At 42.6% G+C, this 20,437-nt stretch overlaps 1 protein-coding gene across 1 annotated transcript; it reads left to right on the top strand.

Moving 5' to 3' along the window:
- The first annotated feature begins 5,693 nt into the window (after positions 1-5,693).
- On the top strand, positions 5,694-19,011 carry LOC133005338 (CD9 antigen-like). The gene is made up of 8 exons (XM_061074995.1): positions 5,694-5,881; positions 14,029-14,131; positions 16,794-16,891; positions 17,565-17,639; positions 17,754-17,837; positions 17,937-17,993; positions 18,130-18,213; positions 18,299-19,011. The coding sequence occupies exons 1-8, from the start codon at positions 5,813-5,815 to the stop codon at positions 18,362-18,364; spliced, it is 636 nt and encodes a 211-aa protein (XP_060930978.1). The 5' UTR covers positions 5,694-5,812; the 3' UTR covers positions 18,365-19,011.
- The last annotated feature ends 1,426 nt before the right edge of the window (positions 19,012-20,437 follow it).

Raw genomic sequence — 20,437 nt, 5'->3', positions numbered from 1 at the left:
TGTTAGAAAGAGTTGATTTTCACAGTTTGGCTGTGAAAACTGCTTGAAACAATATTGTTTATTTGAACGAATGCAATATAAAATCAGATAAGACATAGTAGACGAAACTGGAGAGAATCCTCATAAAATTGTGTGGTTCCCCTCAACTCTAGCTCACTTTTAGCATCTTTCAGTTATTATTTTGTTTTAATAACCTGCAGCTTTACTGTTGTGGTTCGGTATCACTGCTTTCAAAAGAAAAGGGAGGTATTGAAATGTTTAGTAGGAAATGATCTAATTTCTACTACAGGTTTTTTTAGCTTTTGTGTAATCTTTTCTTTTCTTTGGGAAAATTACCTGTTATTAGAAGTACAAACATTCTTCAGTGACTGCTCAACACTACATGTTGGAAGGGACTGCAGTTTAAAGTCGACACCTTAAAAACCTAAAACTAAACAATGTCAACTTCACTGTTTCTTTCAAAAATTCAGAGAACTTATGTCTCAGTCAGGAGCATTATTACCACCATCAAGTTTACATGTGTGTCCACAGGTTTGTTTGTTGGTTGGTTTATTTGTTTTTTGTGATTAAGATTAAATAAGATAATCCTTTATTAGTCCCACAATGGGGAAATAATTTTAATATATAATATATATAATATATAATAATAGTAAAGCAGCAAGAGTCCAAAATAGGCATCAGTTAGTAATAATAAGTAATCTTAGTGTAAGGACGATTATAATTAAGTCTAAGGAAATGGGGAGAATATAGAAATATTTGAATAAAAACTAGTATACAGTGTAAAAACAAGAAAAAATATGAGCAGTGTGAGAACATGTACAGTGAATGGATTACACATGAACCATTTGCACAGACAGTTCATAATGGGTGCGTGTAGTTCTACTGGGAGTAGAGCTGGTTGTACAGTCTTACTGCTGCGGGAAGGAACGACCTGTGATACCTTCAGACAATGAATCAGTCTCTCTGATAATTGTTTACAAGGAAAAATCTACTGGATGGATTTCTATAAAACTTGATTTCTAAGAAAGACCTCATTTTGGGATGGATCCTCTTAAAGGGATGGTTCCAGGAATCTTTCTTCAGCATTGCTAGATATGAGTGATTTCTGTCCTTTTCACCAAATTCCCAGGTAATAATGCATTGATATTGATGAGAAAGTCCCGGTTTAACAGGTTTTAATGTGCTTTCCTAACGGGACTGTTGGGCCTTGACAGAGCTTTGCACTCCACTTGGTGACATTCTCGTTCCAGTACGGGAAAACAGCCAATGGCCGAACAGGATTGACTTCAGAGGAAAGCAGCAGAGACAGACTGAACATCCCTTTCATACTTGTATGTCCACAGTTGGACGAGGAGCTGAAGGAATGTTGTTCACACTGACTCCCGCTCTGTGTTTTATACACACGGAGGAAGACGGATTGGCTGTTGAGTTAATAACAGTGTAGAAGAATTCCTCACACCCTGGAAAACAGCTGTGTGAACGGACTGTGTGTCTGTGTGAGGAAATAATGTGCACATGCAGAATGTTAAAGAACGTTACCAGTGAGGTGTTGAACCACCACGAGCCACTGGAGCAGCTTCACTGCTGCTTGCGATTAATATCTGAGACTCTATTCTTCAAAGTGATATTACTCCCTTATTTAGGGTTGTGTTGCTGGTTGTTGTCAAAGTCTCTCAGTGGTGTTCAGTTGGGCTGAGATGTGGTCACAGTGAAAGCCATAGTGACTTAAGTTTCCCCTGCATGGAAGCAAATGCATTTGCTATGTTTCTGAACTCAGCGATGCTGGTTACTGAGTAAAGTAATCAGGCTGAAAGGTCAAAATAAGGGCAGTAAAAGGTTCATAATCACACTGTGAAGAGGATGAGAAAATTATCTGGGGCTCTCCCTGATTCCTGTCTGTAATACTTTTGTCAAATAGTAAAAAAAAAAAATTAAGCGGCACCAAATCGTACGCACTTTTGGATATACATTCCCTAAATATACCTGATTCCTGGGAAATTGATAAAGAAAATAATAATAAAATCAGTATCTAAACAGATAGAAAGTGAAAAGAAATACCTGGGTGAAATACCTCTAACCCATACCGAACCCTTCCACCAAGTTTTGTAGTAATCTGTCAGAGTTTTTGGTGTAATGATGCTAACTAACGGACAAACAAACATATAAATATAAAGATAACCATTTTGGTACAGGCCTCTGAATGTTGACCTGTAGGCAATACAGCAAATAATGCATGATCCACCTCACGTCTCCTATTATTTGAGTTTGATAAAGTACATTTTTCATATCTCATGTTTTTCCAGTAAGAATCTCTCTTTGTGAGTATATGCCGCCCTCTTGTGGTCATGTAGAAAACTATGGCCAGTAAAGAGGTAGGTGTCAGCACAGACCCCATCCTCCTTTCTCACATCTCTGTCTTTTCTCTGAAAGTTGAGTTCTGCACTTTTCCTCACCTTAATGAAGCAGCTGCCTCACAGATGCTTTTTCAGCTCTCGATGTGTTGCCAGGAAACCTCATCACAGCTCGGCTGTCTGATCAAGCACAGAGAGGGTGTCATGTGTTAACCACAATCCCGTTTTCTTTCCGTTTTGCAGCAGTGGCTGTGAAGATGTACATGGAGGAAACTTGCACATAGAGAGAGAAAGATGAAGGTGATTTCGGCAAACTCTGAACAGTCTTTTGACAAGAGACAAGGGATGAAATGTGCAAGATTTCCTCTCGTAATTTGTTTCATCACTCACGGTTTTCAGAATGAACTTTCATGATAAAAAATGTGCAAATATCAGACAATCACAAAGCACTAACTTCTCTGTTGTCCCCCTGCATTTGTACTGTTCACATCCCAGTGCATGAACTATGTGAGAAATGGAAAATAAATGTCCACAAGGGCAAAGTTTACAGCTTGACCAGTAGATGGTGGTCCCCTGCCACAGATAGAAGTCACAGCTAAAGTCAGGCTCAGTTTATTGCTGCAATAATGAGTCAAAATGTTATGATCATATATACATTTAAACTAAAACAACTTAATAATAATAATGAGTTTCAGTTTACTTACTAAACAAAGCTGACCCTCACCTTGAGAAGTAACAATTACACTGACTTTACTAAATATTGACCTCAGAGACTTGAGGGGAAAAGGTCCAGGCACTGACTCAAATAGAACCAGCAGCTATGACTGACCCCACCCATTTAAGAGAGAAAAGGAAAATTCTTAACATCACGGTTGTTAGGTCAGCAATGACTTCAACACGCTCTCTTTAAATACGGCTCACACACATGATTAATGCACCTATCTGTAAAAAAAATGGGGAACGGATCCATTAAATATCGTGTTGAGCTGTAAAGAGATGCTGCAGATTGTTGTTATCCATTTAACTGGATGTTATGACTGGAACACATTTTTCATGTTCACATGTTTGGAGCAACATAGCAACTGAGCCAACAACAAGCAGTCAGCAGGGACTCGGCGGCCTCGTCCCAGTCTTATCAGCGTTTCCTCTTTTGGAATCGCTCTGGTTATCATCCAAACACAAACCTTCTCTGTTTTCTCTCGGCGCTCCACATTTCCCCTCTAATGAGTCTCACGCAGCATGGACTCTGCTCAAAGAGAGAAAGGTGTGAATGGCGGAAAACGGCTACATGTTAGTGAATCAAGGTTATTGGTTCTAGGCCCTTAGTTTCCTCTCTTCATCATTTCATTCCTGTCTGACTTCTCCTCCCTCTGATGCTCAGCTTGCCAGACCACTCTGTTCCTCTAATGGGACCATTTCTAACCAGGGCCTAATTTCCCGGTGATAAAATTAACTGCAGGTTTGGATGTTCCAGCCGCTCTCCATGGTTGTTGGGAAAATATTTATGTTAAAAAATGGTTTCGCTGCTGAGCGGCGTGCTCCCAGTCGCTGGTGACACTGAGGGAGGGAATCCAGCACAAGGGCTTACTCTTTCCATTCCATTACCAGTAGATTTAGTTTGTATCTGGTTTGAAGTAGCTGGTGATTCGTTCAGGACTGGATTAAGTCACAAGAAGTCAGTTAATCACTGGGTTACGGTCAGGGTTCAGATTGATCCCATTTGTGTCGAAATGCAACCAATGCAACAAAGGTATGAGAAAGGTAGTAGAGTTGCGTCTCATTGTTGTGTGTCAACTCGTCAAGTTACTGGAAACAATGTCACAATCTCTTCTTCTGTTCCTGAGTAGTGGTGTGAATAATTGCCAGGAAATTGTTTTCACAGAATGGTATGATGTCACAGTGAGTTGACCTTTGACCATTGGATCTAAAGTCTAAAGTCATAATTGTATCCTGTTACTGAATTGTGTAAAAAAAATTTTTTACTATTACTTATGGCCAAAAACCTTTTTGTCAGAGGTCATATTATCAAACGTCAAGTGAATTTTTGTCCCAAACGTGAAGAAATGTCAGCTGATTGGCTCCAGGCACGTGACCCTTAAGAATAATAAGCAGTAGGCCTATTGATAATGGATGGATGGATGGATGGATCCCTCAAGTCTTGTTTGAAAATCATCTTAATGAGAGCTGGAAGGCTTTCACCAGCATGGAGGCATAAATAGATAATATCAACAACCCAGATTGGGTTGAAGTGATTTTCATTGTGTTTCGCTTTTTAAAACAGAACTCGCAAGAAATATCTGTGTTTCTTATTCTAAATCTTTCCGTTGCACTGAAATAAATCACACATTTGAGTGAAGCAGAGCGTTTTGCTACTCTCAGGGAAGTCTTGTAAAAAGTTGTGATAGTGCAGTTAAGAAATACTTGGGCATATTGCCATCAAGCTTTTTCCGTGTAAAAGGAAATTGAGAAAATAATTGTTATCTAATACAGCGATTACAAAACAAAACAGGTGTTTCATCAGATCCAAAACACTAAATTTCTCCACATAGGCTCTGTGCAGCGTGTGATGCCTGAATCACCTGTTGACCAATTACAAAATGTACTGTAGTCATGCAAAATATGTGGTAATCTGCTGAGAAAAATGACAAAAAAGCTTGTTTTATATTGTACTAAAACTAGCTGAGGCCATCCTTTCATAGGAATCACAACATACAATGAATTTACCAAGCTGTCACTGTATGTATGCATGTAATACATATTTTAGTATCGGTAGATCCACTCGCACCCTGTTTAAAAGGTGGTAATAATGGCTTTGTTATGCAGTGGTTGTGATACATTTTGGGACCCCCCTCGAAATCACGATGGTACGTATATTTTTTCCTAATAAGTATATTTTGAAACAAATACAGTCCCATGTATGTTTTAAGAATATATTGTTAAAATGATATAACAGTGTATTAGTGTGTGTGTGACATGAGGTTACACATTAAGTTGTCTACTTCCCATCGTGTGGTCTCGCTCCCCCCTTCAGGCCCCCCTCTGTATTATTGAAGGGGGCGGTCTGGAAAGAGTCTAAGCCGATCCTCTGGTGTTTTGAGAGAGAGAGGGGGGAGAGAGAGAGAGAGAGAGAGAGAGAGAGAGAGAGAGAGAGAGAGAGAGAGAGAGAGAGAGGGGAAAGGGAGAGAGAGAGGGGAGAGAGAGAGAGAGAGAGAGAGAGAGAGAGAGAGAGAGAGAGAGAGAGGGGGGGGGAGAGAGAGACAGAGACAGAGAGAGAGAGAGAGAGAGAGAGAGAGAGAGAGAGAGAGAGAGAGAGAGAGAGAGAGAGAGAGAGAGAGAGAGAGAGAGGCTGTCCTGACACTGCTTCTTGATGCTGTGACCGAGGTCCGTTATTGTCACGTCGTGCGGAGCCATTATTCAACCTTCAGAGCCCTCCACGAGGATAAAGACAACTCTCTGCCGTCATGGGGAAAGTGGAAGGAGGGATGAAGTGTGTGAAATACCTTTTGTTCGTCTTCAACTTCACATTCTGGGTAAGTGCACGTTCAGTGGCTGGGAGGTGATGAGAGACGCGAGTTGTGCGTAAACGGCGCACGGAGCAAGTGCAGCAGCGCAGACTTCTCTCGCTGCAGACTCTCCCTCCCTCGTGTTAGGGAGTGTTATTCCCTTGTGTTATTTCAGTGACTGTTTCATTCATCACAGTTTCCTCTCTCGCCCTCCTGTCTGCGTTCTGTGCGCGTCTGCGGAGCATAGAGTCGTGTGGGTTTTCACTGCCCTGCGTGGCGCTGACAGGGGAGACTGCCGGAGCGGCTCGAGGGTTTTGGCTCACCGGGCTCAAATCAGATTTTCCACACAGGAAAAAAACCCGCCCCTTTTCTTCCCGGGGAAGCGTGTTTTTGAAAGGAAGACTGAATGAAAAGACAGGGAGAGGGAGAGAGAGAGAGAGAGAGAGAGAGAGAGAGAGAGAGAGAGAGAGAGAGAGAGAGAGAGAGAGAGAGAGAGAGAGAGAGAGAGAGAGAGAGAGAGAGAGAGAGAGAGTGGAAAACAAACTCAGCACATTGGCTCATGTGCCACATCGATCCATTAATAAACAGCTCAGGGCTGATTGATGAGCAAAAGAAGTTACAACCACTGTGAAGCATCACATCCCCCCCCACACTGCTCCCTCTTACTGAGCCTCAAGAGAGTCACTCGAGACTAAACTGGCAGGTGCATGTGAAAGGTGTGTGTGTGTGTGTGTGTGTGTGTGTGTGTCCTGCACACATGCTTTGCACATGAACCCTACAATACTTGTTAAAGTCCATTCATACTTCAACCTATGAATGAACGCGCATTATTTCCAAGTTGGTCTCCCCATGGACAACTCTTGTGTGTGTGTGTATGTGCAAGCACGCACACGTCTGCTACTGTTCACACTCTTTCCAAGGGAAATGTATTTTTGTGTGTGTGAGAGAGAGAGAGAGAGAGAGAGAGAGAGAGAGAGAGAGAGAGAGAGAGAGAGACAGAGAGAGAGAGAGAGAGAGAGAGAGAGAGAGAGAGAGAGAGAGAGAGAGAGAGAGAGAGAGAGAGAGAGAGAGAGAGAGAGAGAGAGAGCATTTTCCAACAAGCATCTGTGGAGTGGATCAGGCGCTGAGTGCATTGTGAATGGATCCATTGTGACCGAGGGACAATAGCATAACTTCAGTCTGCTGCCCTGGCTAAGCAGAGGAGACCCTGGACACGGCGGCCCAAGTGGTAACACTGAGTTGTCCACAGTCGCCCCTGCAACCAGGACGTCCCCCCAAATGTCTCTTTTGATGCATCTGAGTGCAGACATACAGAGGAAGATGAGGGAGATGAGTGGAGTGGAGAGGAGTTAATGCTCGGAGAGAAGAAAACAACAATTCTGAAAGAAGAGGGTCACAGGGAGATTGAGAGGGATATTCATGTGCGTGCGCATTCACATGGCAAAAGAGGGACAGTTGGCATGAAGTTGACCCAGATAAAGATAGAAAATAGATCAGTGTGAGGATAGTGGGGATATAGGGCTGTGTGTGTGTGTGTGTTTGTGTGTGTATCACAATCACTGCATCACCATCCCCTCTGGGCTCCTGTGTTGATGGTGGAGTGAGAGATGATGAGCAGTTTGTGAGTGCGCATGTCTTTCTGTAGTTATGAGGCCCAATGTGGGTTCAATACCATCATTGAGGGGACATTTTGGCCGGTCCTCACAAGTTCAAAGAAATGTTTGAGGGTTAAGTTTATAATTTGGTTTAGGTTAGGGTAAGGATTAGGGTGAGGCCTTTAGTTGTGATGGCTAAGGTTAGGGGAAGGGGCTAGGGAATGCATTATGTCAATGAGTGTCCTGTCAGTTTGTGTGTGTGTGTGTGTGTGTGTGTGTGTGTGTGTGTGTCTGTGTGTGTGTGTGTGTGTCTGTGTGTGTCTGTTTAGTGATGAAAGCCGTTGGAGGATGGGCTGATATGTTTCCCCTCAAATCCCCTTAGTGGACAGTGGAGCGTAGACTGATGCTTCCTGTGGACGGGATGATGGGAGCTGTTACTGACACACAAACACTAGAATGAACTTGTTTTTAGTGATGCACATGAGCACAGTTATCAATCAACACATGCAAAGTGGCGCTTTGTTTAAAAACTTCTGACATGAGCGTGGTGATGCACTGACATTCCTGCAGGACTCTATTAACTCTAACTGTCATTAATGTAACACAGGCCTCACTTTTGTATATATTACACTGATGGCTGCAGCTTTCGACAGACCAGCAGTGCCTCCCTGACCTGCCTGGAATCTGGTTGTGAGAGATTTAGTTCACTAACTGCCCTATTTGGTCAAAAATTGAATCCGAAGGGTAAACAGTGAAGGGCAAACAGCACTTAAATAGCAGCGTGTGTGTGGAAGATGCTGTGAGAAGTGTCTTTCCCACACATTTTCCCCACACTCATCTTCCTCCTGATCAAAAACAACTGATAGGACGCGGTTTGCGAAAGTCCTGGATCCTGTTGGATTAATGATTAATTTGGTTTAGTTAATTTACTTGATATTTGCCTGCCAACAAAAAACAATGTTGTCACCTACCACCAAAAACCTTGATTTTGAAAAGGCCACATACAGTAACTGTTAATGATTGTTTTCTGCACAAGAGCAAATTGTTTATTCAACAACCTAACGAGGAACGGGTTGATGTGTTGCACTAGACATGGGAGGCTCGTCTCAGGGGAACCTACAATATGTTTGATTTCAGATGTTTTTTTAATTCTTATTTGTATTGTGTATGGGATCTGCACTAAATTGTTCAAACTTATAAATATCAGTCTTCTTAACATGCCAGGTTTCTTTCAGCAAAATCGATAAATTGTTCTTGGAGAAATGAATGAAATGTTGTAAACGTCTGATCTTGCAAAAGTGAAAAAAACTGTATTCCTGGATTCCTGGCCCATACTTCATCTTTCCACCAAGTTCCATGGAAATCCATTCAGTAGTTTTTGCATGATCCTACTTACTCAGACAACCACACAAATGCAGGAAGGAAACATAAACTCATTGGCTGATACAAACAGTTATTTAACATATCAAATGTTTCTTAATCTTAATATGCCCCGTTTAAAAGGTACTTCATAAATATGATAAGGTATATTTGAAACTTAAAGTTAATCATTGCATATTTTATAGCTCTAAATGAACTGTAATATCATTCAAAACGATAAGATAACAACATAACACTTTATTGATCCCAACACGGGAAAATGCAGAATATGTACTGAAAAAGAGTATTGAAAAAGTATTTCAGTAAAGTGCAGTGGTTCAGGATGATTGCACAAGATTGTAAAAACTGTATTTGTGCATTAGCATAACATAATTTATATGAATTATAATAACAAAACAAAGTCCATCAAATACTGCACCAAACTAAGACATTTAACTGAGATTTGAAAAAATAAGCTTGTGTTTTCTATTTCACATAACATTGACATAACAACATATATTGTGTATTATTTATATTGAATATGTATTGTGACGTAGGGTCTGGTGCAGGGCCAATCGGCTTGTTCTGTCTGGATGGATGACAGATCCAACCATACTGATTATACATTTATACATGCAAATGATATGCAGTACAGTACAGGTTCTAGTGCCACTGATCTCACAGAGTAAGATTGTAACAGGCAGGAGTTCACTTGCTTTGTTGATGTCATGTTTTATTGATGCAATTACTTGTTTATATTAGTGCTACAATGTGTTACAGTTGAAATTAATATTTAAAGACCATAACAGATGCGACTGTCTGTACTGTCTGCAGCAAACTGAAGTACCGAAATACAATTTTTAAGTATTTTAAAAGCAAGAAATCAACTTAAAAACTTTTTACTCTGCTCTTTCATTTGTTGATGTTGAGGGTTTATGGTGCTGACATTAAAATCGGCACTGACGTAGAAACTAAATATTGTTTATCCCTAGAGGCACGTGAGTGTGTGCGTGTGTTTGTGTGTGTGTTGTGGAGGATGATGTGCGCCACGGCGCTCCCCCACCCTTGCCCTGTGGAGGAGTACAATGGGATTCACTCCACCCATAATTATCTTCTTCTACCGTATTTGCACTTTCCCTCTGCCCATCATTTTTTTAATGTGCGCTTACATCTGTTTTCACAAACACAGGCCAGACAGAGAACTATTTCGGTCTGTCATGAAAAACCACTCAGCAATTAGCGCCGGGTTTAAAGATGTTGTTTACAACTGTTTTGGTTTCATACACTGCCTTTGCTTTAATTCACACTTAGACTCCATTTTTCTTTCCTGAACATAAGCTCTAACCTAGAAAGTGGATATTATGCCACAGACTGTCTCTGAGCACTCTGTGTCAACTCAGCCCCTGTTCTCCTGGAAATTCCTCTCACAAAAAGACTATTTAACTGCTCTGTTAAAAGAAAGTAGGCCCATCGGCATAAAAGAACCTCAGATAAAGCTGAGGCACTTACGTACATGTACAAACTATCTAGAGGGAGGACGTACGAACACAGATTAAAGTTTTATCTGTGTCTCTCAACGAACTCCTGTGGTCTGTTTATAATGGCAAAGAAAAAAAAAAATTATGATGGCTCCTCTAACAACTTATTCCTCTCTCCCTTCCCTCCATTCATTCTCTTTTTCATTGTGTCTATCTTTTTACCCCCCCTATTGTGAGCCAAAGCACACAGTCACAGGGAGACACTGGGTCTTTGTCCTTTGGGTGAGGTTGGGAGGGAGGGAGGGAGGGGGGAGTACACAGAGATAAATAAGGGGTGAGGTGGGGGGTTGTAGATTTGGGAGGTAGAGAGGCAAGCCGAAAGGAGGGAGGGAGGGGTGTGTCTGGTGTCAGCCTGGGTAATGAAGGCAGACAACTGTTGGGGGGGGGGGTTAAGTAGGGGGAGTATGCAAGCAGTGACGGGGTTAATGGGACCTCTGGGAGAGGCTCGGGAGTGCCTTGAATCCATTTAGTGTGTCGGCCACGGATGCGGCGAAGGATGTACCCCCCCCCCCCCCCCCCACCGCCCCCGGTCTAAAGTGAGATCCATCTATGCATCTGGTTTTGAAAAGGCTTTTAAATTTAGCCATAACAGTAATGAGGTTTGGCGGAGCTCTGAGCTCTATTCAACTGAGAAACCACCACCTGCTCCTCCATGCAGCACCAGCACCATCCACAGTGCAGCTCTGCGTGAGCCGGCTCTTCTCCAACTGTCGGCTCAGCTGGTACCACAGCCCTCAGCTCACACCTCTGCCAACGCCATCTCACCATCAAGTGTCCTGGCAAATACCAGTGTTAAGTAGATCCAGTCAGACCCCCTCGTCTGGACTAATCCAGCACGGTTCAGTAAGTCTACAGATCCGTAGCCTTGGCTTCTCTGTACTTGATCATTTTGTACCTGCTAATCCTGACAACAGCTCGGCTTTCACATACTGCACATCACATTAAATCCTCAGTCTGGTGGGATACCAGTGTCCCAACACCTGTCCCACCAAAATGTTTTATAACTGAGCTACTGTTTTTACTCAGAGACTATATGTATAGATGGACGACGTGATGCCTCCCCAAAAGTGAAGCCAAAGCATCTCAATCGCCACCTGGTGGCTGTTTGCAGTACAGGTTGATAATCCAGACTCCTCCATGTTAGTGGACGGGACATGGCCCAAACTGAAAAGTCAAAATACACAGGAAATCATTTTTATGCAAGATGGTTTCTGTCATTTTAGGGTTAGTTCTTATCGCACTGATGTATGTTTAAGTATGTATGATTCTGATAAAGTTTTATCTAGTTCTTTGATGCTATAAAAATGGGGTGAATCAGCTGAGACTGACTCGCGTCTGGTCAAGTGCTTGTATCGACGGGACCGCGGCTCCATTCCTCGATCGCTTCTGTGCAGACTGTGACTCTAAATGATCCAGATGGCACTTGATTTCTGGACAGTGGGAGGAAGTGGAGACGCCTCATCCATCTTTATTTACAGTCTATTGTTTTTCTTCAGAACAAAACCATTAAATACTATAGCCTGTGGAGCTGGAGTTGAGGAGGAGAGGAGTGTAAACAGTGAGGAAGAGATACAGAAGATGAATAATAAGAGGCAGATCCAGGAAAGGGCAGAGGGAATTTGATGAACAACAGGTCACAGGGTGAAATTAAGACACAGACATAGAACCGTTTGTCTTTGCCTGAACTTGGCGGCAGTGTTTGGAGTTTTTTTTCCGGCCACATCAATTCACTCAAGGACGCAAACAGTCAAACACAGAGGTCTGTCTAAACTCTGAGATCTAGGACACAGGGAGCCCATGTGACCAGCACTGCTAAATACTCTCCATTTAGACAAATCATTTTATTTCTCACATGCACCAATACACACACTATCTGTTGTGAAGCTCCGCTCAAAAAGGTTTTCAGACTGGATTATCCTCGGGGGGGGGGGGCACGGGCTGAGTGATCATTAAAACCTCTCATTATTGATCTTTCGCTGGAGCGCCCACCACAGTTTTTCCCCCCGAGCGTCTCAGATCTCTGGAGAAGAAGTGTTTACTTCAAGGTTGTCTGATCGCTGGAGAGGCTAATAAGTTCCTTTTGCTTTAGTCATACAGCCTTAGAAAGTAGCGGCACTGCAGGGAGTATGATTTTGCTCGACGTACGGTGATGGGCTTTAGATGAAGGAAAATATAAACCACATTTCCAAACTAGCAGGAGAGGCTGTTAAAACTCAAGGTGCCACACTGCTGCCCACAGCCTAGAGGGTCATTTTCTCCCTCCTGAGGAGCCACAGCCAACTAAACAGTGTTTCAACGTTACCTAAGTTGTGTTTTGCTGGGGACTATTGCCCCAGGAGACTTTAATTATCCACCCACGCGGTCCATCTATTGTTTTAAAGCAATTATGACGTTTTTCAGCTTAACTGTCTCTTAATGAAATTATGCATCTCTCATCTGGCCTGTGGTTGAAGGGCTGAAGTGGAAACTCCACAGAACATTTGCTGTAGTTATGTGGAAACATCACATTTCAGAAGAGCTGAAGTAACCCTCTGACGGCCTGAGAATCATGCACTTACACTGTTGTGCCATTTTACAGTTGTCATTGATGCTGAAACCAATGAACAGCAATGATGTCACATCTTAGGTCAAGGAAATAGATGATATGAGAAACATGTTTCATTGTGTAATACATAACAGAGAACTGGTTTTCTACTTGTAAGCCAATGTATTTCTGCACCACCTGCCAATGTTATAGTTAGCTAACATTAATCAGAATGGGAAGAAAGGACGAGGAGATTGTTTCAATTAAAAACTCAACTGTGAGTGACTTCATACAAACTGTTATTTGTTTCAACTCACATTTGATATGTTTATTGCAGTGGGACATGCTTAGTGTTTGGCATCTATAGGCTCTGACTTCATCACTCCCCCAGATGTGATTACATAGATACAATGGGAGTGATGAGCAGATATTTGTAACCCCCCTGTCGGAGCCCACAGGTGGATGCTGGGGTGGTGGAGGGCTTGTATCAACAGGCAGCAGTAATGAAACAAATAGCTGGGGGGGACAAGCTAAGGGAGTGATGGGACATTTTTTGCAGCTTGAATACACTGCAAAATTGGAGGGTGTGTATTATGGAGGATTGTGGAGAATGATACATATCACACGATTGGAGCAGCGCAGCTCGAGTTGGCTGCCTTGGACTATCTCCCATGGTTCGCTCCATTTAACGCACTGACAACCGAGGCGCTAATCCGAGTCGGAGCCGATGAAAACCCTGATCTGTCTATTGCACAGTCCTTTGACCCGGGAGTGAATGACAATTGAATCCATTCTGTTTTTTGACCGGGGGAAAAGTGGATTAAGATGGGCTTCTGGATGATTGTTTGAGCTGATGACCAGGTATCCAGAGTTGAGGTGGTGCAGGCGTGGAGGTGGTTCACTCTCTAAACCCACAGCTGAATAACAAAGACAAAACATTTTAAACTATTGACAGATTGGCTCAAGGCGAGGTTGTGATTTGACGGAAAGAGAATGAGCTGGTGAAGCCTTGCGATAGCGGGAATTGTGTACGTGCAGGAAGACAGTGTCCCTGACTGAACCTTCGCTTTGCTTCATTTGTCCTGTTGTTTTATTTCCCTGTATTACACAAGCAGTACATCTCATTGTCTCATGTCCTTCTGTCTTATCTCCCTACAGTTGATGGGATCATTTGTCCTGGCAGTGGGACTCTGGCTGCGTTTTGACCCAGAAACTGTGTCTCTGCTCAACGGGGACAAAGCTCCAGACACCTTCTTCATTGGTGAGTACCATAACAGTTCACAGTGGGGGTGTGTTCCAACAGTATACAACGCTAAAACCCTCAATTCAATACATGCAAGGAATAATTCACCCAAGGTTGTATTGAAATCTAAGTGCTTTTTGTCGTCAATTTGTCACCACATTGGTTTGTTGTTCTTGTAGAGCACTGCTTGGGTTTGTTTTAAGGGTTTGCTGCTAGGAAACCACTCTAAAGAGGCCAAGGAAAGTTCAGTTTCCATATGAAGTTTCAGCGATTCGATTTTTATGTTGACATAAAAGACTGGAAACCACAAAATGGAAATGTAAGGCACCTTCTCCTTATTTATGCTGGATTGAAGATAGTGTGTCAGTTACAGACTTCTAACAACCCAGTTAATGTCACGTTGCTCTCCGCTCTGTCATCCTCAGACCGGGGGAAGAGCTTTCCAGTCTTTAATTGCCATGTTTTCATGCAACTCCATTTGCCTGAGAATAAATATTCGTCTGTGTAAGAGGGAATATTCCTACCACAGACGTTCTTTCACGCACATACACGCAAATCCACACTCCTCATATTAAAGCCCACACACACATAGAAAGTGGGTGTAAAAAGTTTGTCAATCCACTGCTTATATAAATGTGTGGATGTGAATTTGTGTGTATCTTAGTTTACGCAAATACATACATGTTGTCACAAATTCCACCTGCGCTCACACCTTTTCTATTATAAGAAAGTATGATGAAGATGATTGTGAATAACAGGAAAAGACTGCATTACATAGACTCTGTGTCATAGAGCATAAACACACGAGGGAAACCACACGGCGTCTAACCACCGTTCTATCAGTCACCCTGCCCAGATGGAAACAGAGGGACGGTTAAAGAGGCGTATGGAAGAGGACGATCATAGAAACAGATGCAAGGCAAAGTTTTGTATTGAAAACAAGATGGGACGTGAAATGAGATGACAGTGCAGGCAGGGAGAGGAGAGATAAGTTCAGCTGCCCAATGTGGATGGATGGATTACTCGTTTGTCTGTGTGTGTTTGTGGTCCAGGTATTTCTCATGTTGAGGGGACCTAAAAAGTCAAAGTATGGGGACTTGTCTTCCACATGGGAACAAAAAGCATGTCACTATAATTCAGATCATAAACTTTTAAGGTGAAGACATGGTTTAAGGTTGGGTTAAGGTTAAGGTTTAAGTTTTAAGAGGAAAGTCTCTAGGAAATCAATAGTCTGAAGTCATGGAAACGTGACTGTGTGTGTTTGTGTGTGTGTGTGTGTGTGTGTGTGTGTGTGTGTGTGTGTGTGTGTACTCCTTTTTATTGCCTCGTGAGGGAGCTTTTTCCAGTATAAACATTGAACTTGTCAGGACCAGTAAACATCATGGGGACCAAAGCACAGTCCTAATGAGGCAAAACTTGGTTTCTGAGCTCCTGGTTAAGGTTAGTGGTAAATGATGGATTGCGGTTAAGTTAAGATTATGGTTAGGTATGAATCACTCATGGTTAAGGTTAGGGATAAGGTTTTGGTTAGGCTGTCAACAATAAATAGAAGTCAGTGGAAAGTCCTAATAAGGATCGCTGTACAAACCCGAGTGTGTATGTGTGTGTCTGAGTCTCAGAGGTCCATGTGGTATGACTGAGGATGAGGATGAGAGGCTTCAGTCAGGTCCTCAGAGAGTTTAGTGCTCCACATGGCTTTGACAGCTGAGAGCGCACTCAACAAGTTGCCATGCCTCATTCCCATGGCGTCGAGCCCAGACCTAACTTCACTGCAATTTGAATTGATGTATTTTTAGAAAATGAGAACAACTTCAGACTGGGAGCCAACTAAAGAGACAAAGCCGGGGGAAGTAGAAACACAAGTAAAAACACAATCTGATTATTTGTTTTTGAAGCAGCGTCACCTTTAACTGACAAAGTCTTTAAACCTCTCTCCTTCCGAACAAACAAAAGAAAAGAACTAAATTATTGTATCACATCAAGTCTTTGAGTTGACGCCTTGGGATCAGAGGAACCGTCTCTCTCGCTCATTCCCACCTGAGGCCACGTCGCCCGGGGGCCGACACGACCTGTCGCACCCTGTGATCTGCCGAGCCGTTGCCTAGCAGCAGACCCCACCTGTACGAGAGCGCACTTGTGGAACCAATCTGTTGCAGAGTTCCTCCCTGCGGACCCTCCCCAGAGAGGGTTCACTGGAGATAAGGGCGTCTATGGGACAGGCAGTCTCCCTCGTGGAGCCCCCCATCCAGCAGGCTCATGTTCACAAAGCTTTTTTTTTAGAAGGCATCTTTTTACGAGGAGGACAGGCAGCACAGAAAAAGGATACGGCCGAGCACCAATCACTTTGCTCCCATTTGTGAAATAGTACAGTCTGGAATGTTTATGCCAGTGTCTGAGCTCTTCCTGGAAACACACTGTAGATAGTGACCGTTTCGACTGACATTACTGGCTCTGTGCTGCCCCCTGCTGGAGTCAATTCAAATTACTCTCCGTACTAGAGGAGAGAAGCTTGTGTGATCAGCCCCCAAAAACTTTATATATATCTTTATTATGTTTTAATAGAATCTATCAAAATAGATTACAATATGATGCTTTTTGTTGGGTGCTATTTACTTTATTTTTTCTTTATAGTTACCATTACTGCGTGTAAATAAAAACTTTAATTTCCCTGTGCCCGCAGGTGTCTATATACTGATTGGTGCCGGCAGCCTGGTGATGTTGGTGGGTTTCTTCGGCTGCTGTGGAGCTGTGCGGGAATCTCAGTGCCTGCTGGGTTCAGTAAGTGGCACAAAAAAGACATCGGTCCTATTTGCAAGTACAAAATACTACGACGCAGTATTAGGGCCATATTGACTGGGGAAAAATCGGACACTTCAAGTGTATAATCGTAATATAACAAGAATTAAGTTGTTGAGGTGGCAGTCATAATATAAGAAGGATAAAGTCGTTTTTTTTATGAAAAAAATCTACGATATTATTTAAAAGCAACAAGGAGAACCTATGCTTACCAGAGATTGACTCCTTCTGGATCAGAAAAATGACAGAACCTAGGTTTGATAGCACACATGTAAACAACGACAGCTTTACAGACTACTACATCAAACATTTCCTCTTCCTCAAAAAAGTGCAATTTCCTCCAAGCATGTGTTGTTGTTTTTTTCAGAATAGACACAGAATTCTTGCTCAATCTTTTCAAAGTCCCGATACTTATATTAATGTGCTGATGAGCCAAAAGATTAAGCATTTCGAAATTTTTTAATCCTGCACTTAAGTATAACTTAACAAGATGTTTTACGTTCCTCATTTTAACTCAGATGATAGGCTGATCTTCTTTTATTTCCCCTCTAGCATGACATTCAACCAATAATTATGACTTTATTCTCATATTCTCTGATTCTGTGAGCCTATATACGTTGTCGTTGTAAACTTACAGTGTTTATTTCTTTTTCAGTTCTTTGCCTGCTTGTTGATCATCTTTGGAGCTGAGGTGGCAGCAGGAGTGTTTGGATTCTTAAACAAGGACAAGGTACATTTATCATTATTTAGCATGAGAAGGTCACTGCTGTAATATGTTTTTTTGCACACGACAGTAAGTGCAGTATCCCTGATCACACACCACTCGTGTTTCCTCTCTGCACAGATAATCGAAGACGTTCAGACCTTCTACTCAACAACGTACAACGAGGACAATAACAGCACTTTGATCGTCTCATACCAGAAAATAGTAAGTACAAAAACAGTAGATTAAGGGTAAACTTTGGCAGGAAAGTGACATTATAATGTTTTTAACCTTCCTATGTTTATTTTTTTCCTCCACTTTCAGCTGAACTGTTGTGGAACCTCTGCAGACCCCTGCCCTGATCCCCAACCCGATACCAAGGTAAGATCTGTCACCAGCTCCAGACTCAGGATGGAAATCAAATCCTTTGTTGTTGAAATGAATGCGTCGCGGTGGCGTGCAAAAACATCCTGGTTCAGTGGAAGTTAACACCGCTCCTCTTATCTTGGCTCTGCAGGACTGTGAGACGGGCATCAAGGACTTCTTCAACAGTAAACTCTACATCATCGGGTATGTGGGCATCGGCATCGCTGGCGTCATGGTGAGTCGAGTTGAAAACACACACTCACATCCAAACTGTGGTTGAGGAGGATTTTACTGAAACAAATATTTCTCCCTCTCAACAGATCATTGGGATGATCTTCAGTATGGTTCTCTGTTGTGCCATCCGCAACACCAGGGAGGTCATATAAGCTCCTCGACTTCTACCCCCTCACCCTTACTTTGCCGACCCCCCGAGAGACTGTACAGCCTTCAGATCAAATGTCGTGCCCTGTCCATCACGTACGGGGACCCAGGAAATTGATCATGTTCTGAAAAATTCCATTCCACTACGGTGGCCTGATCTCGATTCTCTTTTTATTTATTTGCCGTCACAAACCAAGAAGCTGACTCCACCTTCCTTAACACTCCAATAACACTTAGACCTTTGACACATCCTGTGGGAACTGCATATTTTCTGATTCCGCCCTGACAACCTGTCCGATTGTTTTTCCTGTGGCCATTTGCCCGTCGCTACAAATTTTAACCCACATACTGTCGACAAAGTGTCAATGCTTTTTCACACATCCTTGACACTGACCCCATGGCTGTGGGAAACTTAAACCAGGGAGGGCAATCTGAGGTGAAATCAGCTGAGGTTGCTTATCTGTGTGCACACAAATCAAGACACAGACACACACACACACACACACACACACACACACACATACGTAAACACAGCAATGTTGTGCTACGCGAGACCACAGCCTTAAAAAAGGTTGACTGGCACGTAGGTTCCTGATTGGTGGAATCAGAGTGGTGTGTCAGGAGGGGGAACGGCCAGCGAATGTTTTTAGAATGCCCCAGTGATCATACACACACACACACACACACACACACACACACACACACACACACACACACACGCACACACACACACACACATATACACACTCACTCACACACACACACCAAGGAAAATCCACAGTTATCTTAAAGGAACCTTTTACTATTTTGGAAGATACTCTTGTGCACTTTCTTGCTCAGAAGATGAGAGATTGGAAGATTGATAGCACCTTCATGTCTATATCATAAATATGAAGCTACAGTCTGGTGAGCTTGGCTAAGCACAGAGACTGGAGACAGTGGTCTGTTTCAATGTAGCTGTCTCCCCCTGTTTCTGATTTTTCACTCAAAGCTCACTAGCTGACAGCTGCTGCCTTATATCCAGCATCCAGCTGTCAATCTCTTCTTCTGACTCTTGACAAGAAAGCACAGGCTATTTCCCAAGAAGTCCAATCATTTCCTTTAAATTACTCTACCCCTGGGTTTTGCCTGTTTGAGCCCATTTTCTACAAATCATGCACAGTTCACATTTTAAGATGAGAACAATATTTTTATGAGATTTTCACGATTACGCAACTCAAGTACGTTTCAGGAGATATTAGTGAAAAAAGCTGCATTTGAAACATGACATATTCATGGTTTTAATGTAAGGAGCTAAAACTAAGGACACAAAAACCCAATTCTTTCTTCATCCCAAAGGAAAACCTCGGCTGTTTGACGGCGATACCACTTTCTAGTTCCAACCCCTTATGCACTATAACATAGGAGAGTCTCTGTTGACTATACAGTATGTCAAGAAGACCCAGATCATGTTTTCACGCTAAACAACTTACACCCAGTCAACGGAGAGTTATCCAGGCCTTCCGATCGCTTCCCGGCCACCATCATGTCCCCCCCCCCTGTCCTGTGTGCCTTACAAGTACACCACCCACAACAGAAACCCAAGAAACCCCCCCGGTGTTCATCTCACCTTAATAACCTCCGCGGATATCAGGCTTGGATAGAGAAACCCTTAAATCCAGGGTGAATCAGGCCACCGTTTGAATTTGATCAGTTTATTCCAAGTGTCAGGACTCTGGTTTGTAAATATGTTTCAGTTTCATTTTTTTGTAGATGTACATTGTTTGTGGCTGATGTAACTGTTACTATTTAACATGCTGTGTGTGTAGACAGAGGCTTGCAGTAGATGTACAGTGTTGTAGTAAAGACAGTGTAGTCCAAACAGACCCTTGCAGCTGACACCTGTTTCTAAACGTGCCTTTCTTTGATACCAAGCTTCTTTTTTTTTTTCTAAACAACAGGCTGTCGGAACCTAGCAGAAGTGTATATATATATATATGTTTGTAGAGTCGGACTGCAATTAAATCGTCGAGTATCACATATGACTCGACTTTCCTATTTTGATGCGTCACACTCAACTGTTTCTTCTTGAGAGCAAC

The sequence above is a fragment of the Limanda limanda genome, chromosome 7, assembly GCF_963576545.1.
Source record: "Limanda limanda chromosome 7, fLimLim1.1, whole genome shotgun sequence".
NCBI classification, from domain to species: domain Eukaryota; kingdom Metazoa; phylum Chordata; class Actinopteri; order Pleuronectiformes; family Pleuronectidae; genus Limanda; species Limanda limanda.
This window is presented reverse-complemented; position numbering and strand designations above follow the sequence as displayed.